We start from the raw sequence: 26,598 nt of genomic DNA, 5'->3' as shown, positions 1-26,598 counted from the left end.
TAATCTGACTGAGCTTGAGCTGTTTTGCAAAGAAGAGTGGGGCAAAAATTTAGATTACTAAATCACTAAAGGCGCAAAGCTGGTGGAGATAAACTCTAAAAGACTTGCAGCTGTAACTGCAGCAAAAGGTGGTTCCACAAAGTACTGAATACTGAATACTTTTTACACTGCACTTTTCAGTTTTTTATTCATAAAAAATCTTTCCACTTCACAATTGCATACCACTTGGTGTTGATCTTTCACATTAAATTTCTTTTTTTTTGGTGTTTAGAACCAAACAGATCATATTTTCTCGTCCTTTTTAACTCAAAATCTTTCAAAAAAAGAAAAGAAAAAAGAGATAAAGGAACTGTGGCATAATCGCAATAATAATACACTCGAGGTTTGTGCTAGAACCTGTATTATAGGCACTGCTGTACTGATCTACCACCGCATCACAGCAGTGCCAATATTACACCTTATAGCACAAACCTCGAGTGTATTATTGCTAAAATATAAGTTATATATGTAAGTTATCATGCATTCCTTATTCCAGTGCCCCACATTGGCTTTATCACCCCTCAAAAATTCATTCTTTTATCTACATTCAAATGTCCACTATAAAAACTTGCGTCTTAAGAAAAACAATTAAGATTAATCTTAGTAAATCACAGAATATTGTCGTGATTAATATGATCCAATTGTTTAATTTATTGACACCATTACTAAAAACACAAGTTACATTGTGATTACTGAAACTGTGCTGAGGAACTTTCTGCACTGTCTAAGTCTTTTCCTCAGCACTTTCTACAGTCTGTGGTGGGCGATGGTGGGAGGATGTTGAAAGCTAGGTTATGTTCTTCAGTGTAGGAAGTGAAGGAAGAGAATGTGTGTGTGGGTGTGTGTGTGTGGAGGTGTGTACAGTGCAGCACATAAATAAACGGACAGTGACCCATTTTTCTAGCTGTTTGGCTCTGTACTGGCTTAAGTTCTGTGAAAACGCTTCACCTGCTACCCTTAAACTAAAGCTAACGCTCTAAACTTTAAAAGTTAGTATATCAAACTTTCTACAAGCACAAGTTTACTAGTTGAAACAAATGGAAGTATTTCAGGTAACTCTACTGTTGGGATGTTAATATGTCAAAGTAACATTTTTTTTTTTGGAGCGGTTCGCTTCTGGTGAAAACGTGGTCTGGTCTCGATACGACCGAGCTATCAAATAGACTTCTTTTTAATTAAGCTAAATTGCTGATAAATCTCAGTTTAATCTGATATATTAACCAGATAATATACAGCTATGAACAAACTATGAATGCTGTCTCTGCTGCTCCATACTGTTTACACACTAAGAGTGTGTGTAACGTATGTGCAGCGTTCACTGCTCCCAGCCGTACATCCCATTGAAAACACTGTGTTTAAAAGCACAGTGGCAAATTTTCAGTGTTTTGTATTTACTTTCTTGCTCCCGCACCAGACAGCTCTGACCAATCAAAAGCAGAGTTGCCAGGTTTGCGATTTTCCTGCCAAATTGGTCTTGTTGGAAAATTCAGTAGCGGGTGAAATTTTAGGGGTGTCAGGGTGCGTTTTTTGGGCTACTTTTAAAAATTACCACAGCCACCAAAAAATAAAAAAGCGGGTGTTGTCTTGGATGTTACGTCAACATGGCGGGCAAACGTGTACAAGTCAACACAAAAATCAATCTTCCTTGAAAGATATCTGGAAAATAACTAAGATGTGACTAATAAATGTTCTTGACTGGGATATAAGACTGTTATAAAATAACTAATAAAACACTAATGTTACAATATTATTAATGAATATAGTGTATTTTGGGCTAGTTTAAGCTTCTGAAGGTTGGGTTTTAGACTGACTTTGAGCTGGATATTTTTGTTGGACCTGGCAACCCTGATCAGAGGAGACAACGTGCTCATGTGGTTTATTGCTACGCATTTTGGAGCATTTAGGTTTATGCCTGTGTGAAACCAAACCAAACAGAGGAAGAAAACACTCCAAATAAACAAACTCATTAACTGATCTGAACCAGAGAAACCAACTACAGGTGTAAAAACACCCTTTTATACTCAAATTAAGCAAATTTGATGTAATTCAGCTGAGATGTTTACAATAACGCAAACCTAATTCATCTTTTTTTTTCCTTTAGTTTGGTTGGTTTTGAACTGCAGCAGAGCAGTGCATCAAATTGTGCACAGGGTTGCATGATTGTATGAAGCAAAGCACTGCTTGATCAGAGTCAGTAGAATTCAGAACCTGCCCATATCTGGCTTTATTTGGAAATGATCACATACTTACCTCTAGTTTTTGTTTAACAAACAAAGCCATACTTAGATACAGTGACATGAAAAAGTATTTGCACTACCTACAGATTTATTTTGTTTTTGCTTTTTTGTCTTAGTGATATTTTTCCAATTATTAAACAAACTTTTAAATCAGGAAAAATTAACCTGAGTAAATATGAAAAAGCTCTTTTTAAATTCTAATTTTATTTATTAAGGGGGAAACAAATATCCAAACCACTTTAGCCCTGTGTGAATTTTTTTTTTATTCCACCAAATATTAATTTCTGAACTGAAAATTCTATGAATATGAACTTGTTTTCTTTGTATTATTTGAGGTCTGAAGGCTCTGCATCTTTTTTGTTATTTCAGACATTTCTCATTTTCTGCAAATAAATGTTCAACATCTCATCTATGAGCTTGTTCCTGGTTGCACTTGAAGTAGCCTAAAGTAGAAATTTATGTGACACCATATTAAAAGTTAATCTAGTTTTCAACCATTTCTTTGTCATTTGTAGTCAGATTTTTAGTAAGGAAAAAATCTATTCAAATTTAAAATCAGATTCTTTGTATAAAAATCACTGTTTTTTTAGGCCAGCTCTGGATAAATGTAGATCTTTTAATGGTCTACAACTTTAATCCACTGCAGGAAACATCCCAAACTGTGTCCCTGTAAAGTTGCTGTTAAGGACTGCACAGTGTGTGTGTGTGTGTGTGTTTGTGTGAGAAGTGCAAGGTCACTTTGAATGCTTCTCTGTCCTCCTTATTTAACATTCAAATGTATTCTGGCTGTCTGCTGAGTCAGTCATCAGTTTCCTCCCTGTTAATCCAGCAGGGGAGCGTTCCCCCGAGAGACGAGCAACTTTTACACCGTAAATCTGAAACTGCACAAGACCAGAGGAGCTTTATTATCTCAACAAACTCTCCTCCACAGCATAACTGTTTATGAGGCCAGCATGGCAGAGTTTGTGTAATGTAGCAGTTACGAAGCCTTTTACTCACTTCTAAACACTGTGTAGAAAAAAAATGGTATAGTGGTGCAGAAGTGTAAACCATTACAATACAAGGAACTCAGTCTAGTAAATGCATCTACAAGGAGATTTTTCAGATTATAAGGCGCACTTAAAAATTGACAGTGTGCCTTATAATCCGGTGCCCCTTATGTATGAATTCTACCATTCAGGTATTAAGGAGCAGTAAAGTTAAGGATAAGTTTTTAGTGAAGTTTCTCCAACACTAAGGCTGGGTGCAGCAGCATTAGCATTAGCCGCTAATCGCAACAATAACTCTTCAAAAGTGAGTATATCGGACTGTATTCTGCGTGTTTACCGTGTTAAAACAAGATAAGTGGGACGAACTCCTAACTGATAGCGCCCTGGGTTACTGGCTCTGTCAGCACTCAAGTGACTCCAATATGGATGACACCAAAGGATGTAGGCATCCTTATTAGTGTCGCTTAATGTGCCTTAAGTACTAGTTTCCCTTATAGTCCGGAAAACACTGTACATGGCCCCATATATCAACTTACCACTTGAAATACCATAACAACTATCATAGCAATCATCTGGGACACACCACGAAACACCTAAAATATAACAGCAACAACAAAAGCAACCACATAGAATAGCACAGCAATATATTTAGCAAACACTTACCATCTTCTTTTACTGTTATTTGTTGCATTCAGCTTTATTTTACCTTGACCTCTGATTCAAAAATGAAGTAAAAATGTATTAGTCACAAACACAGACGTACATGGTTGAAATAGTAAAAAAAATGCTTTGATGACTCACATAAAACAAGATTAAAAAATAGAGGTTGGAAAAAATATCAAGATCAAAAATTAAAAAAATAACTGCAACACAATGCTGTGTAAACTGAGCAAGGGTTATTAAATGGTTAAAAAAATAAGAAAAAAATATTGTAAATTGTAAAATATTACAAATTCCACTGTAATATAATATATATATATTTTTTACACTCCCCGACAAAACAAATAATTTTCTATATTTCTGTATAAATGTGACCTAAAACATCACCTAAAGTAGATAAAGAGAACCCAGTTAAACAAACGCAACAAAAAATATACTTGCTCATTTATTGATCCAATATACATATTTCCTTTGTTTTCAGTATCTGGTGTTTCCCGAAATGTTTCTGAGTAACTGTTGTTCAGTCCCGCACACCAGCTTGGAGGAACTTTAACCCATTCCTCCATACAGAACAGCTTTAACTCTGGGATGTTGGTGGGTTTCCATCCACAATGTTTAGATTTGAAAAAAAAAAAAAAAAAAAACATTAACTTTGTTCTTCTTGGACCATTCTTTGGTAGAACGACTTGCTTAGATGCTTAGGGTCATTGTCTTGTTGCATGACCCAATTTTGAGAATCTTGAGAATCAGTTCATGGACCAATATCCTGATATTTTCCTTTAGAATTCTCTAATATAATTGAGAATTCATTGCTTTCTCATTGATGGCAAGCCATCCTGACCCAGATGCATCAAAACAGGCCCAAACCGTAATACTACCACCACCATGTTTCACAGATGGATTTGATTCTTCGGTTCTCCTTTCTCCAAACACAAAGCTTTTCATTTAAACCAAAAAGAGCTATTTCTGTCTCATTCGTCCACAAAACATTATTTCAATAGCTTTCTGCAACCCTGCCATACACACCATTGTCGTTCAGTGTTCTTCTGATGGTGGACTCATGAAGATTAACATTGGCCAATGTGAGAGATAGAGGCCTTCAGTTGCTTTGAAGTTACCCTGGTGGCCATTTACACACATTGAAACTCTTTAGAGATGCTCAACATGGTGTTAGAGCCTCATTTTCAATTGAATTTCAATAAACTCATGCTTTCAATCGAATACTATAATAATTTACTTTGTACTTACTTTATTTATTAATTTTGTGATACAAACAATAAACAACGGTAACAGCTAATATGGTCAATAGGCCTGGTCACACAGGGTTGGCTCTGATTGGGTGAACTGTGCCTTTAGGGAGCTTTAGGAAGCTACTCTCTCGATGTGACGTGACACCACAAATTCAAACAGCGCCAGTTCGATCAGCTACATCATCCGTTTCAGAGCCCCGCGGCTCTGAGGCGGAAACCACCACTCTGTCAACATCTGCTCACTGTGTGTGCCCATGTGTGTGTGTGTGTGTGTGTGTGTGTGTGTGTCTGTGTGTGTGTATGTGTGTGTACTCACATAAGCCTCCCCGGGGGTAAACACACACATGCCATTTTATAGCATGCCACTCATCCTCTCTCGCTGTCGGTTTTGTTTACACACAGCCTGGCCAGCACGCGCTCTGATTGGTTGTAAGGGGCTATTAGCCTTTGTAATAGATCGGTGACATCATCTTAGCCAAACATCATGTGCTGTACTACCAAATGACACAGACAGAGATTTAATACCTTTATCATCCGGTGGACATTTAGTCCAAAACCATAAGCGTAACACACACATGGAAAAAAATGACACACCCATATTTATCCATCTACAGAGATTAAAGTTATTCTTCTGCTAAAATTCTCTTTTTCTTGTTTTTTTGTGAAATACAATAACATTAGGTCAATCTGAGTGGTAAATGATGCTGCTCATGAAACTCTTCCTCAACATTCATTGTCTGCAGCAGCTAGTGAAAGAAAATATTCAGAAAAAAAAAACCAAATCAATCAGGAAAAGCGCCGTTTCTACGTCAACCCGTGAATTAGTATTCATGGCCACGCCCACCTTGGCTCGCGACCGCCCACAGGTAGAGTTGTAGGCAGGCAGCGATACTGTCTGGTCAGATAGGAGCTAATAAAGCAAGAAACAGCATGGCAGAAGTTTGTTCCTGTGTTATTTGTGCAAATAACACATCAGTGTTCTATGCTTTACCCATTTATTCAGAGCTAAGAAACAAATGGTTAGAATTTGTCTTTGAAACACCACCAGCGAAGTACAATTAAGACAGGAAGGGGTGTATGTTTAAAACAGTTCTGTTTACACGAGTTAAAATTAAAAATCCACTCCAGGGTTTTGACCAGGAAAACTATACTACCTCTGTGTGTAAGTAACTATAGGTTTACATAGGATCTCCGGTGGATTTTGCGTTTTACAGAGACTCTAAGACTAGGTCAGTGGCTGAACTGCGCTAAGCAGGGTAATACACATGTTGTAAAGGAACATATGACATTGCAAAGACTGTTATTAGCGTAAAAATGTCTTTATTTTAAAACATTTCTAACTGTTGTCTGTCTCGCTGGTGTCACAGTGCTGTTAGCCAATAGAGTCGCTATGTTCGCATGTATGAATATATTAATGAGCAAGAGCCGTAATCCTATTGTTTCTTCCCCCCACACCTCCACCGGACGAAAGCAGCATTATAATGGATCACCAGGGAACTTTTTTCCACAAAAAACAGCTTACATGGCACTCATTCATGCTAGATACAGTTTAAAATGAATTAAAATATGATGGAATAGAACATTTAATATCAATAATCCATTCAAATAATCAGGAGGATGTTTCGAGGGTGACCCCTCAGACAGCACTGCATCAAGAACAGTCACCCAACAATATTGTAGCTAATAGAACATCATGAGTAAGAGATTATTTGGCAAAACATTGTCAACAAGAATGAACTGTGCAGAACAAAAGCTGTGTTGACCTCTCTGGGCTCTGATGCACCATCACACAGTGAAAACATGTACTGTATTTGGATGAATAAATATTCAAAGTCTTTTTTGGAAGACACTGATGCCATAAGCTTCAGCCCAAACATAAAAAGGATCATCCAGACTGTTATCAGCTAGAAATTTAAAAGCCTTGGTCTGTCATAGTATGGCTTTGTGTCAGTACACTTTCTGTAATACCAGCATTTATGAAGAAATGTATATTATAGCCAATAAAATAAGAATATCACATAAGACCAATTGGTATTTTTGGCAGTGTGGGCACACGCCAAATCCTGTTGGAAAATGGAGCACCATAACAAAGGGAAATATGACATCACATTGAGGTGCCATTGCTGTGGTCATTATGACATCACATTAAGGTAAAATTATAATGGTCTTCACAACATCATACAGGAGAACCATCACGATGTAGTGCCATCATAATAGCCATTATGACATCACATTGGGGTACCTTTACAATGGTCTTTATAACATCACACTGGGGTACCATTACAGTGGAGTATCATCACAATGGCCATTATGCCATGACTTTGGGGTACCACTACAATGGTCTTTATAACATCACACTGGGGTGCCATTACAGTGGAGTGTTAAAAAACAGCCATTATGACATGACATTGGGGTACCATCACAATGGTCTTTATAATATCAAACTGGGTTTCCATTACAGTGGAGTGTCATCACAATGGCCATTATGACATGACATTGGGGTACAATCACAATGGTTCTTACAACATCACACTGGGGTGCCATTACAGTGGCGTGTAATCACAATGGTCATTATGACATGACATTGGGGTACCATTACAATGGTCTTTATAACATCACACTGGGGTGCCATTAGAGTGTAGTGTCATCACAATGGCCATTTTGACATGACGTTGGGGTACCATAACAATGGTCTTTATAACATCACATTGGGGTACCATTACAGTGTAGTATCATTACAATAGATATTACGCCATGACAATGTGGTACCATTACAATGGTCTTTATAACATCACACTGGGGTACCATTACAGTGGAATGTCATCATGGTCATTATGACATGACGTTGGGGTACCACTACAATGGTCTTTATAACATCACACTGGGGTACCCTTACAGTGGAGTGTCATAACAATGGCCATTATGCCATGACCATGGGGTACCACTACAATGGTCTTTATAACATCACACTGGGGTGCCATTACAGTGGAGTATCATCACAATGGATATTATGCCATGACAATGTGGTACCATTACAATGGTCTTTATAACATCACACTGGGGTGCCATTACAGTGGAGTGTCATTACAATGGCCATTATGCCATGATGTTGGGGTGCCATTACAGTGGAGTGTCATCACAATGGCCATTATGACACAACATTGGGGTACCATTACAATGGTCTTTATAACATCACACTGGGGTGCCATTACAGTGGAGTATCATCACAATGGCCATTATGACACAACATTGGGGTACCATTACAATGGTCTTTATAACATCACACTGGGGTGCCATTACAATGGAGTGTTATAACAATGGCTATTATGCCATGACGTTGGGGTACAATCACAATAATTCTTACATCATTACACAGGGTTGCCTTTATAGTGGAGTGTCATTACTATGGCTATTATGACATGACATTGGGATGAAATCACATTCATGTGGTGATATTTCAATGGCCATTATGAAAATCACAGTTTAGTATCATCACAATGACTTTGTGACTCTAACTCTCCTTTTTCCTCACTTTCTGCTCTCTCGCTCTCTCTCACCTGTCTTTCCTTTCCTCTATTTATCTCTTTCTCTGCAATCCTGCCATCCCTCTGCTCCTCTTCATTCTGTTTGTCTCTCGTTGGCTCTAATTAATGGTGCCCTCCCTCAGGCATCCAGGGTTTCCATAGCAACCCTGCTCTGTGGTCGATATTGGCTGCGCATCTCCGTGGCAACAGCCAACCGGGCTGCCACATATGGTGTGTGTTTGATTTCGGGTGGCAGAGTGTGTGTGTTTGCGGGACAGCGGGAATCTAACACAGACAGACACACACACACACACACACACACACACACACACACACTGGTGAATACTAGCGATTGTTTTAAAATGTTTATAATTACTGTAGAAAACTGGTGATTGTTTAGAATGTTAGTGACTGTTGGAGACCATTGGTGATTGATTTAAAATGTTGGTGATTGTTGTGGGAAAGCTGTTCATTGGTGAATACACTGGTGATTGTTTAGAATGTTGGTGAATGCTAGAGAACTGGCAATTGTTGCAATACGACAGAAAAAAAACTGGTGAAAGTTTACAATTTTGGTGATTGTTGGAAAATGTTGATATGTGTTTTAGGATTGTTGGAGAATGAGGAATAAAACTGGTGATTGATTAGAATGTTGGTGATTGTTAAAGAATTCTGGTGATAGTTTAGAAAGTTGGCGATTGCTGGAGAATATTAGGATTGTTGAAGAATGATTAATAAAACTGGTGATTGTTTAGGATGTTGGTGATCACTGGGGAATACTAGGAATAGTTTAGAAAGTTTGCGATTTCTAGAGAATAATAGGATTGTTGGAGAATGTTGGATAAAACTGGTGATTGTTTAGAATGTTGGTGATTATTGAATACATGTTACTGTGTTGATTGTTAATGATTGTTAAAGGTTACCGGATTGTTGGAAAATTCTTCTGATTGTTAGGAAATGTTGGTAAGTGTTTTAGGATTATGGGAGAATGTTGGATAAAACTGGTGATTGATTAGAGTGTTGGTGATTGATGGAGAATTTTAGAGATTGTCGGAGAATGATGGATAAAACTGGTGATTGTTTATCATGTTGGTGATTGTTTAGAATGTTGGAGAATAATGGATAAAATTGGTGATTGTTTAGAATGTTAGCCATCGCTGGAGAATTTTAGGAATTGTTGAAGAATGATGGATAAAACTGGTGATTGTTTAGAATATTGGTGATTGTATAGAATATTGGTGATTGTTTAGAATGTTGGTGATTATTGAAGAATGCTGGTGATAGTTTAAAATGTTGGCAATTGCTAGAGAATTTTAGGGATTGTTAGAGGATGATGAATAAAACTGGTGATTGTTTAGAATATTGGTGATTGTTTAGAATATTGGTGATTATTGAAGAATGCTGGTGATAGTTTAAAATGTTGGCGATTGCTAGAGAATTTTAGGGATTGTTAGAGGATGATGAATAAAACTGGTGATTGTTTAGAATATTGGTGATTGTTTAGGATGTTGGTGATTGTTGGAGAATGCTGTCGATAGTTTAGAATGTTTGCGTTTGCTAATATTAATAATATTAATGGATTATTTCAGAACTGATGGTGTTTTTTGAAGGATGCTGGTGTTTTCTGGTGAATACTGGATTGGTGTGTACTGGGATTAATGAGTGATGACTTCTATAAGAGTGTAATTTCTGCTGTTTGGCTTGCAGAGGACGAGCGGATGGAAATGCAAATGTAATCAGGAGTGCAGTGTGTTTAGAGAGTACAGCTGCTGTGTCTGTGTGTGTACACATGTGCTTCAAATGTCAAAAAGATGCAAAATAATTAAAAGAAAAATAATACTTTAATCAGACAGACAGTGAAAGTGAGTGTGTGTGTGTGTGTGTGTGTGTGTGTGTGTGTGCTTATGGAGTCTTCACTGTACATCATGTAAACTACCACCATACAAATTGTGCACATTTTTTTTGTGTCCCTTGAATCACTACTAGGAGTGACTGACTGTTGTATGCAATGGCATCAGACTCTGGGGTCCTCAGAAGACCACCTGATGAAGCCTGATCAGAGATCAGCAGAGGAAAACCTTGATAGCAGTGTGTTAATGACAGAGAGAGAGGGAGAGAGAGATGACACTGGAGGGGTTTGTGAAGCCATCATTTATTCACAGCGTTATTCATAATTGACAAGCGAGAATGCTGCTCTTTCTCTCTCTCTCGCTCTCTCGCTCTCACACACACAGAGTTCTCCCTCTCTCTCTCTCTCTCTCTCTCTCTCTCTCTCTCTCTGTAGTGTGGCTCTTGTTCCTGCTCTTCCTAAAAAGGGCAGAGAAGAACTATGACATCATTTCCTGTATGTCTCTTACCTTTTGTATGCGTGTGTTTACCTTTCTGTACCCCTCTTTCTCTCTCTGGACCTCTTTCTATCCGTTTTTCTCTACAACTCTCTATCTCTCTCCATTTACCTTCCCTTATTTCTCTTATTTTTCCATCTCTTTAACTGTCTCCCTCTCTTCATCTATCCATCTTTTTCTCTGTATTTACCACCCCTTCTGTCTTTTATTTCTCCATTTCTCTCTCTTTCATCTATTCATCTGTATGTGTGTGAGCTTGTGTGCTATATGAGAGGGTAACACACTGAGGACAAAGCAGATTGTCACTTACATATGATTTGATTAGCACTGCTGAGGTACATTTACTGCTAAAAATGCACTGATTAAGTGTATTTATGACTGCAATAGCGCTACTGGGGTAAATGCATGGCTACAATTGCACTGCTTAAGTGAATTTATGATTGAATTAGCTCTACTGAGGTAAACATATGATTGGGATAGCTCTACTGCAATGACGTATGGCTAAAATTGCACTGATTAAGTGAATGTATGGTTAGAATAGCTCTACTGAATTAAATGTATGGCTAAAATTGCACTGCTTAAGTGAATTAATGACTGTAATGGCTCTACTGAGGTACATTTATGGCTAAAATTGCACTGATTTGAATAGCTCTGCTGAGGTAAAATTGTACTGCATAAGTAAGTTTATGATTGGAAAAGCTCCACTGAGTTAAATGTATGGCTAGAATTGCATTGCTGATGGAGCTAACTTGATAAATGTGTGATTAGCCCAGTATAGCTGACACAAATTTAGGATTAAAAGTGTGTGTTACTGGTTTGTCCGCTGAATATTAAAAAAGGTGTCTGGTTAAAATGTGTAGCCATTTATTTATAGCCATATGGAACCGGTTCGATCATTTTAATAGACATCTGAAAATTTTTAGATTAATTAATAACATTCTATTAAAGATCAGTGAACCAAGAGAGTTGATTAAGGGATATTATTGTTATAAAACTAGCAATAGGGCTTTTAGAGACATAATAAATCATGGTTCATTGGTACCTTGGTATTGGTATCTGTACGCTATACAACCGAAATACCAATGAGTAAAAAATTCTCTCTCTCTAAACACACACACACACACACACACACAAACACATATATATATACTTCAACAGAGTGTATGAATGAGAGTGAAGTGTGTGAAAAGTGGATTAAAATAATCCTATTAATCAGTGACCCGCTCAGCCACACTAACTCACGGCGAGTGTGTGTGTGTATAAGAGAGGAGTGTGAGTGTGTGAATGAGCTGTACAGTGGGGGAGTTGATGGTGGAGAGACAGTGATGCAGGGAGCAGAAACGTTCCAGCATTCTCAGGGTGCCAAGAAATATTTCCAGCAGATCTGCCAACTGCCTGCAGGCTGGTGAAGGTAGGCTTAGTGAGTGTGGAGTCGTATTTACAAACAATAGCATTACAATCTGTTCTTTTTAAATAGAGCTGTCTGATGATCAATAATAAATGCGGATCTCTGATATGAAAAAGGAGATTTTTTGAAAAGCTCTGAATAAAGCTGAAAAATGTTACAAAATCATCTCTAAAGAGTTTGGACTCCACTAATTCACACTCCAAAAGGTTGTATACAAACAAAGGAAACCTACGGTTATCCTGTCCAGGAGTGATCCACTGACAAAGATCCCGCCAAGATCAAGGATAGTCTCTGAGGTCGCAAAGTAACCCAAGGTAACATCTAAGCAACTGAAGGCCTCACACATTGGCTAATGTTAATATTACTGAGTCCAATATCAGGAGAACAGTGAACAACAATGGTCAGCATTAAATAATTATGAAGAGAAATCTGCTGCTCTCAAAAAAGAACATTGCTGCAGTTTGAAAAGATCACATAGACAAGCCAGAAGCATTCAGGGACAATGTTTTGTGAATGGATAAAACCGAAGTAGATATTCTTGATTAAAATGAAAAGCATTGTGTTTGAAGAAAGGAAAACCACCAAATCTGTAAAACATGGTGGTGGTAGTGTCATGGTTTAGACCAGTTTTGTTGCATCTGGGCCTGTTGGGTGGCTTGCCAACATTGATGGAACGAATGAAGTGATGGAGATGAATCACATAAGAACGTGGGTCATGCAGCAACACAACGACCTTAGGCACAAGTCGTTTTACCAAAGAATGGTTAAAAGAAGAATAAAGAGAATGTTTTGGAATGGGGCCAAGCCAAAGTCCTGATCTTATTGCAGTGCAGTAGAAATGTTGTGGAAGGAGCTGAAACAATAGTTAATGGGAAGAAAGGCACCAACATATTTGAGTTGAAGCTGTTCTGTACAGAGGAATGGCAAAAAATGCCTCCGATGCTGATGTGCAGGACTAATCAACAATTACTGAAATGTACCTGGAAATACCTTGCAAGGCCCTAACTAATATCAGGCAGGTTTAATGAGTCTTTAAACACAGGTTTACAGAGTACACAATCTCTATAAAATCAGCTGCGATAAGGATAGACCTCATGGGATTAATGATTTCAGCAATTCTACTGATCCTATCAAGCTTCAAAGAAAACCATGCTTTGTTGTAAGCCAGTATCCAGTATACTGGCAATTTACTGCAAATTCTCTGAAATTCAATGTACAGTTGTGTAACGCATTTAATCTGGGTGCAGGTTATTGTGTGATTCATCCAATCAATCAACTGATTAATTTGCTAGTTTGCATTTTTATTCACAGCGCTATAAATACATATTGGAGGGCACTGAACTTCTTTCTGCAACAAGGTTAATTATGCCCAAATAAGTCTAAGTCAAGTCACAAGTCACGAGGGTACAGACCAAGTCAAGTCACAGGTCTTTATGCTAGAATCTGTATAAAGTCATTAGTCTTCAGGCTAGAGTTCAAGATTTTTCAAGATAGAGTGCAAATAAAGTTATAAGTCTTCAGGATGGAGTCCACAAGTCTTTATGCTATAATTAAACTCAAGGCACAAGTCTTTAGGATAGAGTCCAAGTCAAGTTACTGGTGATTTGACTAGAGTTCAAGTCCGTTACAAGTTACAAGTCTGTAGAGTAGAGGGTAGAGTGTAGGTCAAGTCTTAAATCCAGGTTAAGTAATATGTCTTAAGGTTAAAGTCTATGTCAAGCCATGAGTCTTCAGGCTAAAGTCTTCAGGCTAGAGTCTATGTCAAGCCATGAGTCTTCAGGCTAGAGTCTATGTCAAGCCATGAGTCTTCAGGCTAGACTCTATGTCAAGCCACAAGTCTTCAGGCTAGAGTCTATATCTAATCATGAGTCTTCAGGCTAGAGTCTATATCTAATCATGAGTCTTTAGACTAGAGTCTATGTCAAGCCAAGAGTCTTTAGGCTAGAGTCTATATCACACCATGAGTCTTTAGGATAGAGACTATGTCAAGCCACAAGTCGTTAGGCTAGAGTCTATGTCAAGCCAGGAGTCTTTAGGCTAGAGTCTATGTCAAGCCAGGAGTCTTTATGCTAGAGTCTATATCAAACCATGAGTCTTTAGGCTAGAGTCTATGTCAAGCCAGGAGTCTTTAGGCTAGAGTCTATATCAAACCATGAGTCTTTAGGCTAGAGTCTATGTCAAGCCAGGAGTCTTTAGGCTAGAGTCTACATCAAACCATGAGTCTTTAGGCTAGAGTCTATGTCAAGCCAGGAGTCTTTAGGCTAGAGTCTATATCAAACCATGAGTCTTTAGGCTAGAGTCTATGTCAAACCATGAGTCATTAGGCAATAGATTATTTCAAACTATGAGTCTTTAGGCTAGAGTCTATATCCAACCATGAGTCTTTAGGTTAAAGTCTATGTCAAGCCATGAGTCTTCAGGCTAGAGTCTATGTCAAGCCATGAGTCTTCAGGCTAGAGTCTAGGTCAAGCCACGAGTTTTCAGGCTAGAGACTATATCAAGCCACGAGCCTTTAGGCTAGAGTCTATGTCAAGCCATTAGTCTTTAGGCTAGAGTCTATGTCAAGCCATGAGTCTTCAGGCTAGAGTATATTCAAGCCATGAGTCTTCAGGCTAGAGTCTATTCAAGCCATGAGTCTTTAGGCTAGAGTCTATGTCAAGCCATGAGTCTCCAGGCTAGAGTCTATTCAAGCCATGAGTCTTTAGGCTAGAGTCTATGTCAAGCCATGAGTTTTTAGGCTAGAGTTTATATCTAACCATAAGTCCTTAGACTAGAGTCTATATCACACCATGAGTCTTTATGCTAGAGTATATACCAAACCATGAGTCATTAGGTTAAAGTCTAGGTCAAGCCATGAGTCTTTAGGCTAGAGTCTATTCATGCCATGAGTCTTCAGGCTAGAGTCTATTCAAGCCATGAGTCTTCAGGCTAGAGTCTATTCAAGCCATGAGTCTTTAGGCTAGAGTCTATGTCAAGCCATGAGTCTTCAGGCTAGAGTCTATTCAAGCCATGAGTCTTTAGGCTAGAGTCTATGTCAAGCCATGAGTTTTTAGGCTAGAGTTTATATCTAACCATAAGTCCTTAGACTAGAGTCTATATCTCACCGTGAGTCTTTATGCTAGAGTATATACCAAACCATGAGTCATTAGGTTAAAGTCTATGTCAAGCCATGAGTCTTTAGGCTAGCGACTATGTCAAGCCAGGAGTCCTCAGGCTAGAGACTATGTCAAGCCATGAGTCTTTAGGCTAGAGTCTATGTCAAGCCATGAGTCTTTAGGCTAAAGACTATTTCAAGCCAGGAGTCCTCAGGCTAGAGACTATGTCAAGCCATGAGTCTTTAGGCTAGAGTCTATGTCAAGCCATGAGTCTTTAGGCTAGAGTCTATGTCAAGCCATTAGTCTTTAGGCTAGAGACTATGTCAAGCCATGAGTCTTTAGGCTAGAGTCTATGTCAAGCCATGAGTCTTTAGGCTAGAGTCTATGTCAAGCCATTAGTCTTTAGGCTAGAGTCTATGTCAAGCCATTAGTCTTTAGGCTAGAGTCTATGTCAAGCCATTAGTCTTTAGGCTAGAGTATATGTCAAGCCATTAGTCTTTAGGCTAGAGTCTATGTCAAGCCATTAGTCTTTAGGCTAGAGTATATGTTAAATCACAAGTCTTTAGGCTGAAGTCCAACTCAACTTATGTGTCTTGAGGTAAGAGCCCAACTCAAATCACATTTCTATAGGCTAGAGTTAAATTCAAGTCACAAGCATTCATGTTGAAGCCCAAGTTAAGTCACAGAGTCTAATTTAAATCACAAGTGCACAGGATAGAGTCAAGTTATGAGTCTATAGGATAGATTGCAAGTCAAGTCTTAAGTCTTTAGTTTAGAGTCTGGGTCAAGTAAAGTCTTTAGGTTAGAGTCCAACTGAAGTTATGTGTCTTGAGATTAGAGTCCAATTCAAATCACGAGTACATAGGATAGACTGCAAGTCCAATGATTAGACTAGAGTTTAAGTCAAGTTAGGAGTCTTAGTTAGAGTCTAGGTCAAACCACACGTCTTTTGGCTAGAGTTTATATCAAGTGATGAGACTTTGGACTAAAGTCAGAAGTCTTTAAGATAGAGTCTAAGTCATTATAAGTATTTAGGCAAGATTCAAACTCAAGTTATGTGTCTTTGGGTTAGAGCCCAAGTCAAGTCACAAGTCAGATTGAGTACACTTCTAATCACAAACATATAGGCTAGAGTTAAATTCAAGTTAGAGGTGTTTAGGCAAAATCAAGTTATTATTATTTAGGCCAGGTTCCAGTTCAAGTAAGGTGTCTTTAGGATCATCACATGCCCTTAAGATAGAGTATAAGTCAAGTCACATCTTTTTAGGCTACAGTCCAAATCAAGCCACAAGTCTTTAGTCTTGAGTCCATCCACATAGGTAATTCAGGGGCACCAATTGCTGACACAGCTTGTATAATCTCACTTGTGGCTGTAGAAATGTGCAAATCCACACAGCAATATTCTGAACATCTAGTGTACTGTCTTCCCAGAAGTGCAGATGCTGTAATACCTCGATTTCAGAAGAAACACTGGATGAGGAAGTGAATGTACTGTATTCTGTACGGTATATCTGCAAGAGAAAGGAAGGCTTGTGGATTGGATTAGTGAATAACAGAGAGATTAGAACAGATTAGGTAATCTACTATCCCTCTGTAGCCTACTGTTCTCTGGGACAGGAAAGGACACACAATAAAAAAAAATCAGACCTTAAAGTAGCATGATTCATTCATGAACCACTACCCTCCATTTGATATGTGAAAATGTTTAAGCACATTTCAAGTTTCAAAGCTAATTTAGCTGGGGCTTTGAGTGGGTTTTGAGTGATTCTCCATCAGCAGCTGGAGCCCGAGAGAGCACAACAGGCCATGCTCTCCCCTCATAACTCTTTATTCCTAATGCTGACCTGTACAGGAATCATTTGGCCAATGTATCAGCTGCAGCTGGAAATCTGATATTTTCTCATTTAATGTTTTTATTTATGAAGGAACACCTAAGAACACACAATAATGTAGTAACTTAAAAGTATTAGACAACCAAAATCAAAATGATCTGTGAAGCATTTAGCATCTCTTATCTGGGGTTAAGCTGTTGAACTTTCAGTTTCTTAGGCTGGTAACTCTGACAAACTTACCCTGTACAACAAACAAAAATCTTGGCCTTTCTTTTCTGGGGCACTCCTGATTAGAGCCAGTTTCATCATAATGTTTTTGATGGATGGTCTTTGTTACTGCACTTGAGGATACTTTCAAAGCTCTTAAAATTTTTTTAAGTTTCAGATTGACTGACCTTCATTGCGTAATGTATTTTTTGTAGAGCTGGGCGATATGGCCCCCCAAAAAATATGTTCGATTTTGAAAAAAAAAAAAAAAAATCAGATTTTTGATTTAAATCAATTTTTTTCCCCTACTAAAATCTCCTAAAAGTCGCTAGAAGTCGCTAAATGACGTCATCGCCTAATTTGCATAATGCATGTTTTTGAAGCTGTAAATGATTAACATTGTGAGAGAGAAAAAAATGAGGCAGTCACGTCTCAAAATAACTTTATTTTTACGTAAATTACATAAATCAGTTTTTGCCGTGTTGTTAAAAGTTATTATAAGACCAGTTTTTTATTTTATTAACTTTTTATTTCACAATATTTTTTTTTTATTATTTTTTTTTTAAAGGGAAGGAGAGAGGGGCGGGGCTGCGTGCGATAGAGAGGGGCGGGGTTAAATTCAGGGGAGTGTCGGTGGTGAAAATTAAAACTCAGAGAAAATCGATTTTCTTAAAAACACATCGTCCTTAACTGTAAATTCGAATTAATCGGTAAAAACGATTAAGCGCCCAGCTTTAATTTTTTGTCATAATATGGATTAGAAGATTACTCAAATAGAGCTATTATATAGTATACCTGTAACTCTACCTCTTCACAACTTTACAACTGATGCTCTCAAACACATTAACATTAAGAGAGCAAGAAATTTAAGTAATTACCTCTTAATAAGTTCAGCACAGCTGTTAACTGAAAGCTGAACATTCCAGGTGACTCTACCTCATAAAGCTGACTGAGAAAATTCAGCCAAGATATGCAAAACTGCCATCTAAGCAAGAGATGCTACTTTGAAGAATCTAAAATATAAAACATAATCTGGTTTGTTCAGCACTTTTTGTTCAGTAAATAATTCCATGTTTTTCTTCATAGTATGGATGACTTTACTATTAATCTACTATACAGAAACATTGGTACTGTGTGTTTGTGTGTGTGTAGTATATGTTTAAGCATTGGTAATCTGTAAGCTAGCAGCAGCATCTATAAGTAGTGTAAAAGTGTGTGAGCATCTGTATGTGTGGCACTGATGTCGGAAGGGGATGGAAGTGCGTGTTTGAAAAGATACAGCAGTGACTGGCACAAACTACAAATCATGTGACCGTGGGATTACATAACTCAGTCTCCAGCTAACACTGTGTATGTGTGTGTGTGTGTGTCTGTGTGTGTTTCTGTGTCTGCTACAAAACACTTTGATGTGAGGAGAATTCTAACCATCCCACCCACTCCTGCATTCCCCCACCCAAATCCAGACACACACCCATACAAACCATGTCTGCAGAAACAAATGACGAGAAAACATATGTAGGTGTATCTGTGTGTGTATGTGTATGTGTGTAAAACACATAAAAATAATAGTTTTCTTTGAAGTTTATTGACTTTAATTGTGTCATCTTCACTTTCCATCTCTCTCTCTCTCTGCAGCCTTTTTTCTTTTCTCTGATGGTAAAACAAAAAGCATAGTCGCACTTAATGCAGGAGAAAATTAGCACAGGAGAAAAAAAAAGGAAAAGAAGTACAATGTGCACTCCCCATCTCTCTCTATCATTCTCTCTCTCTCTCTCTTACCCTCTTTCTCTCTCTCTCTTTTTGTAGCAATATTATGTAAGTATAGGCCTGAGGCTCAGTAATTAGCAAGCAGTGTTCTAGCTTTAGCTTTCCTTATTAACTAGAGGCTGAGATTTTCACTCTTAAAGGCGGGGCGCATCAGGGCTAAAGTCTGGGCCCAATATTTATGTTGACACAATCTTTAAGAGTCTAATAAAAATAATGGACCTTTTGTGGTCACACCAGTTCATTCAGCATACAGCTGCAGAAGCTCTTAGAGAGAATTTGTTTTGGGTAGTGCACCTCTTGGTGAAAGAATACTGACTGATAGACATGCCCCTACAATGTACAGACTATAAAAGGGGGTACATCAGGGGTCAGCAATGAAAAAAAAAATTCTGTTTAGGAAAATGAAGTGTAATAGGATGGAGTGCTACAGACTAGTAGCTCTCCAGTCCAGAGGGTTGTTGAACCCAATTGCAGTTGATCTCAAAGCAGGGAAACCCAAGAAGAAAGGAAAAATAAATAAATTAATGAACAAACCCACCGGGACAAATCCTCACACGGGATCGAACCCGTGTCATCAGGGTCGTGGTTCAATACACTACCGCTGCCCCCGGCTAGTGAATTGGGAATAAGGGAAAAAACGCCCTTATAAGGAGATAGGGAGCACAAAAATGGGCGGAAAAACCAGAACGAGCAGAAACTAACGTCAAACCAACCGCAACAGAGACGCAGGGAAGGATTGTAAACAAAAGCTCACCAGAAAACATTTTATTTTTTTTGTTTTCTTCATTATCGTTTCATCATAGTTTAAACAACCTCATGGGCCAGATGTTTCATGCTTGTGGGCCACATTTCATTCCACATTACATCACTGACTGATGACTGACAGAAGCAGGATGGTTGTTTTAACTGTAAATGTTACTATTGTGTGTTGTTTTATTCTGTGTGTGTAGTATGTGTGGTTATAGGTTGTTGGTGTTTTTATGCCATGAGTGATCAAAGATGAAATTTATTTTCTAATTGCCCCAAATCTAGGACATTTTTTTATTAGCCAGCCATTGTTGCCTCCAATTGCTTCATGTGTCGTTAATGAGAAACCTGGACTGCTATGGACTGTAACTGTAACTGAATTGTCTTCAGCGATGAATCCAGGTTCTGTTTGGAATCCAAAGAAAGTCGGGTTAAAGTATGAAGATCTCCTGGTGAGCGTTTCAATTCTTCCTTTGCTGTGGAGCAACAGTCTGCTCCCTAACTGCTGGTGTGATGATCTGGGAGGCCATTGCATACAATAATAAGTCACTTCTAGTAGTTATATGAGGAACCACTAACAGTTCAGCAATATGTGCAGAACATCCTACAACCATGTGTGACTAAGGATGCTTTCACACCTGCCTCGTTTGGTCCGGACATTTGGACTTTTCAGTTTGGTCCGAACCAAAGTAGCAGGTGTGAAAGGGGCCGCGAACCACGGTCCGGACCAAAGGACCAGATTTTGGTCCGACAAAGAGAGGTGGTCTCGGTCCGGATCTTCTGAACCATGGTCCGGTTCGCCTGCAGTGTGAAAGCGCTTTTCTGGATGGTGCGAACTTTTCGGAGCAGGCGTTTCTCAGCAACGCCAGCATAAGAAGAAGAAAAAATAACCGGAAAAGCGGGAAAAATAAGCCATTTGGCGAATTTGAACTAACCTAGGGTACTGTGCCTGAAGTTGCTGCTGATGGTATAAAAAACACAATATGGAGACGAAATTAATCTGTTCATTCATTTTATCCTGATCCTGGATCCTGGCTTCCCGCCGAATGAACCACCCACTGAATTGTCAACACGCCAACGTCAGACGCATGTCCTTCTAAAACCAATTATCGTCAAGTTAAGGAAAACGCATCGATACGTAATTGATGATGAAAGGATGTAGGAGTATCACACAAAGCTCTTTGGTGCACTCCCTAAACTGCAGTGTGAAAACAAAAATAATCGGACCAAATATATACAATGTAGCAAACACATAAACCTTGGTTCGGACCATGGTCCGGACTTTCAGGTGTGAAATCACCCTTAGTGACTCACAATCTTTAAAAGTCTAATAATAATGGTCCTTTTGTGGTCACACCAGTCCACTCTGCATACAGCTGCAGGGGCTCTCAGAGAGGATACTTTTGGGTAGTGCACCTCTTGGTGAAAGATCACCAACAGCTAGACAATGTACTAAAAAGAGACATTTTGTCCAGTTGACAGACCAGGAGAGGCGGTACATCATTTGACTGACAGAATGTCAAAATACATAGTTTAGTCCTGTTTTTCTTTTGTTGCATTTCTGAGAGTATATTTTAAACACACACACACATACACACACCAGCCTGATAACTGAACTGTGTTTGTACCTAAGGGCTGACTGATGGGTTTAATAGTCAATACTGAGTATGCTAATGATGGGTCTAAACAACACGCAGTTAACATCATTCAAACGTAAGTGGCTTCCACTGTCTGTCTGCCTGAGGTGAATGCGTCTGCGTGTGTGTACGAGAAAGCTATTTCCTGTGGAGCTAACTGTAAATGATGTTAGTGGGATAAGTGTGTGTGTGTATCTGCATCTACACATATGCTTTCCTGTTGAGGTAATTGTAAATGGTTGTGATTTGACATGTTAGTGTATAAGTGTATGTGTGTGTGTGTGTTCGAGTATCACTGAAGCTCGTCCTGTGCAGATTTAGCGTTGCTATGGCGACGTGGTGGGAAATTCGCAGAGTGTGGCTCCTGTGTTTGTATGCAGTTTCTGATCCATCACTGTGTATCTGTGTGTATCAGTGTGTATCAGTGTGTGTTTTTTGTGTCTATTTGAGCAGCTCCATATTTCTGTACATATACTGTGTATATATGGACACATCTTGGTCATATTTATTGAGTTACACTTGCAGAAGTAGTGTATAACGCAACTTAACGTGCCAAAGGTTTTACCATGGAATTGTAGAGGTTCCTAATGAAGTCCTGCGATAATTAATTCCATGTGTTACAGTGTATCATGGCATAGCATCTGAATAGCAAAGGAAGCTCTCGAAACAGCAGCAGTATGTGGATGAGCATTGTCTGGATGAAATAGTGCACCAGACCGTATATTTTGAAAAGATATGGCCACTGGTTGCATTACTTCATTAACTCATCTTATCTTTGGGCGGTCAAATTGGCTGTAATGAAGAGCTATATGTTTCTGTCCATAAATATAGGTCCATAAATATCTTGGTCATATTTATTGAGCTACACTTACAGAAGTAGTGTGTATAACATATGTTTAGCGCATGTATAAAGGCATGGAGTTGTAGAGGTTCCTAATGGAGTCCCGGATAATTCATTCCATTCATGTGTCAGGAGTAGGTCTGGCCATGCAGCTGGCCATGGCGTAGTATCTGTGCCTTCAGATGCTCAAGTTCTTGAGATGGCATCAGTATGTGGATGAGCACTGTCCTGTTGGAATAGAACACTAGAGTGTCTGCGTTAAGGCTGCAGGATATTGGAAATATTTTACATTGCAAATGTTCTTTTTTCAACAATATATTTCGCAATATTAAACAACTGCCCCCACCCACGTGCTGTCTCGTGTCTCCAACGATTAAGATCTGAGTTAGCACCAGGCACTCAAATCTGGAAAAAACTGCAAAACAACAGTAATCAGCCCTTTAATCAGGGCTTTTTTAAAGGTAAATAAGAGCGCTTTCTGGGATTAAAAGTGTGAATTCAGCTGTAACTGGAAATATCTGTGCAAAACTGTGCCGGACTGAGGTGCACAGCTTTTGATACAGGTCCATGTTTACAAGCACGTGCCCAACCATGCGGATGGAGGACATGCGGTTACCTCGTGTTTACTCCTACCCCCCACCATCCCCCTCGCGCTCCCCCTCCTCCTCCCCCTTGCGCTTCTCAGGCAGCAGCAGCTTGTCACTCACACAGACACAGAGACAGCGCTGTGTATCTACTTTATGTGTCACGAATCAATCCTGCGATGTGACTATTGCACCTGCGCACAATGCTATAAAGATGCTTAAACAATTTATTGTGAAACCCTAGTCTGTGTGTTAACAAAATATATCACCACTTGTTGCATTAATTCAATAACTTATCTTTGGGAAGTCAAATTGCCTATAATGAAGAGCTATATGTTTCTATCCATATATACATATATATATATATATATATATATATATATATATATATATATACATATATAGGGCAATATCTTGGTCATATTTATTAAGCTACACTTACAGTAGTAGTGTATAGCATATGTGTAACGCATGTGTAAAGGCATGGAGTTGTAGAGGTTCCTAATGGAGTCCTGGGATAATACATTCCATGTAGAAAAGAAGCGGTGGCTGGCTTCACATGTATCGGAGGAAGCATGTGCTAGTCTTCACCCTCCTGGTGTGTTGTGGCATTACTAGTGATAGGGGGAGTCCTAATGAGTGGGTTGGGTAATTGAAAACGGGAAAAATTAGAAATAAAATTATAAGTTTTTGCAATCTTATTGCGTATGATACGATATGGCACACCTCTAACAAACTACAGTACACCAAAGTATTGGGTGCAGGTGTGAAAGGTTAAAGAAAAAAATATGAGAAAATTAAACTTTATTTGAGGGGAAAAGCAACAGAGAAAAGAGAGAGAGAGAGAGAGAGAGAGAGAGAGAGTGGAGGGGAGATGGAGAGGAGGAGTAGTTTGTAGGTAAGTAGAGGAGGTCGACAGCAAAACCAAGACAGATAACAAGCCTCTGGAGAGAAAGAGAGAGAAAGAGAGAGAGAGAGTTCAGTAAAAACTAAAAGAGAGGATAGCTGCATTTTAAATGAAAGGCAAATCACACAACATAAAGCCTCAGTTTGCCAGTAAAAGCTGAATCACAGTGCAGGAAATGGTACTAATAGATCTGATGTCAGACTGGGAGCAGCTTTGCTTGGTGTTAAAATGGAATAAACCAGCCCGCTAAAAGATATGCGACAAAAACGTAATTAAAACTATAATTAAACCTATAAATTCAACTTTAATAGTGTATTTTGAACCGGAGCCCTAAGAGAGCACAATTAGCTGTGCTCTCTCTGGGTGGGTAGATGGCGCTCTTTTTCCCTCATCATTCCTAGGGTGATGTAGATCAGCACAAGGCTGCGTCTGTGAGCTGATGTATCAGAACCGAGTCGCTGAGCTTTCCTGGTAGTGCGCTGTGATGATACTCGGCAATGCTGCATCAGCAGCAGGTTAAAAAGAGGTAGATTCTGAATGTACATGTATCAGAGGGGGCATGTGCTAGTCTTCACCCTCCTGGTATTGTGGCATCATTAGTGATAGGGGGAGTCCTAATGAGTGGGTTGGGTGATTGGCACCGTGAAATTGGGGTGAAAATAGGATAAAATTTGAGGGAAAAAAAAAGAAAAAGAACGTCAGCTAAATGGCAAAAATGTGAAATTGTTTTTGGGATAGTCTTATCTAGTTTCAGATGTTATGTTGTGTTAAAACCATTGTAAAATACAGTAGTTCCACACTGCATATATATTGTAAAACATGGTGCTTGCAGCATCATGTTATAGCAGAGTTTGATGTCATGTGATTGTTCGTTTACCTCAGAGAGTACTTGGTGCAGTAGGTGGGCACTGCTGTCTGAAACATTCCAGGGGTCTCGCTCGTCCACCAGCATGGCATCCAGCGTGCCCTTCTCAATCACCACATCGAACGAGGCGTCGGGGAAAGCCAGGCGGCGGATGTCCATACACACCCAGCTCAAGCCTGCACAGTCAGAGTGCCGCTGGGCCATGGTCTCCACACAGACGCTGGAGTAGTCTACGTTCGTTATGGAGGTGTAGCCGGCCTGGCACATGTCTGTGCTTAGAGCGCTGTTACCACAACCTTACAGAGAGAAAAAGAGAACGAGAGAGACATTAAAGAAAGTCTAGTTTTGCCAGTAGATATACTGTACATGATAGCTTAGAAACATATAAGTGCATCTAGGTTGCCTCCAGAGGCAAAAAAATGCTTAAGAAGGTGCTACTTTTGGGTAGTGTACCTCTTGGTGAAAGATTGTTAACTGTTAGACAGTTACTAAAAAGTGTCCAAACTTTTTTTTGTTGGGGGCCAGAAGGAGAAATATATGTGCAGTCATGGGCGAAATACTCTGTAATAAAGCAAATAATGAAATATACCAGTTATAATATAAATTACACACCATTTTACTTAAGTTACTATCTTTATCTATCTATCGTCACATGTACAGTCTCTGAAAGAGGATCCGGCTGTTTTACTGCGAGCACACTCTTACCGCTTTTAGACTCTTTGGCCCGTTTTCTGCATTACAACTGCGCACTCTCGCCGCTTTTAGACTCTTTGGCCCGTTTTCCTGGCTACAACTGAGCACTCTCGTCGCTTTTAGACTCTTTGGCCTGTTTTCTGCCCTACAACTGCACAGTTTTGCCACTTTTAGACTGGCTTTCTTGTGTGTCAGCTTCAGAAGAGGCTCCCTTCTAGAACAGTGCCATGCAGACAGAGTTGATGCAGCGTGTGGCGTAAGGTTTGAGCAATGCTGGAAGCATTCCTGTGTCTATTTTTTAAAGCCAACCTCTGGATATTACACTAAAAACATGGACTCAACTACTTTGCTCGACCCTGAGGACGGAGGCCTGTTCTTGGAGGAATCTGTAAACCTGGAAAATTGCTGTACGGTCTTGGCCATCTTGCTGTATCTCAGTTTCAGGGTGTTTGAAATCTTTTTATAGCCTTGGCATCTTTGTGAAGGGCAATAATTCTGTTTCTCACATCCTCAGAGAGATTTCTTTGTCATTAAGTGACGCCATGTTGAATATTCAATGGTCAGTATGAGAGCATTGAACCCAAAAACTCCAAATTCACACCAAACCGGAGAGGGAAAATAGATAATTGGGCACAATTTGGCCCTTTCACTTAGGGGTGTTTTCACTTTTGTTGCCATCAGTTTAGACATTAATGGCTGTGTTTTGAGTTATTTTAAGGACGCAGCAAATGTACACTGTTATATAAGCTGTAGACTGAATATTTTACATTAGGTCAAAGTCTTATATCTTGAGTCTTGTCCCTTCAAAAACAGGTATAGTAAAATATTTGCAGCAATGTGAGGTTTGTATTTCATCTTGTATCCAGACTAGAGGTGATGCAACAGAGTATGTATTAGTGCCACCTTTCATTTGTACAGTTTTCTCCAATAATTTAAGGAGTGAATATTCATGTACTAGAGTTTTCCATATA

General features: G+C 39.1%; 1 protein-coding gene across 1 annotated transcript in view; it reads right to left on the bottom strand.

Moving 5' to 3' along the window:
• Positions 1-26,598, bottom strand: part of ece2a (endothelin converting enzyme 2a) — a 133,355-nt gene that overhangs the window by 42,179 nt on the left and 64,578 nt on the right. Inside the window, exon 2 of the mRNA XM_022673148.2 lies at positions 24,947-25,230. Coding sequence (XP_022528869.1) covers positions 24,947-25,230 — 284 coding nt within the window. The remainder of the gene's footprint in view (positions 1-24,946; positions 25,231-26,598) is intronic.

The sequence above is a fragment of the Astyanax mexicanus genome, chromosome 4, assembly GCF_023375975.1.
Source record: "Astyanax mexicanus isolate ESR-SI-001 chromosome 4, AstMex3_surface, whole genome shotgun sequence".
NCBI lineage: Eukaryota > Metazoa > Chordata > Actinopteri > Characiformes > Acestrorhamphidae > Astyanax > Astyanax mexicanus.
The sequence above is the reverse complement of the archived record's forward strand: the minus strand, read 5'-3'. Positions and strand labels throughout refer to the sequence as shown.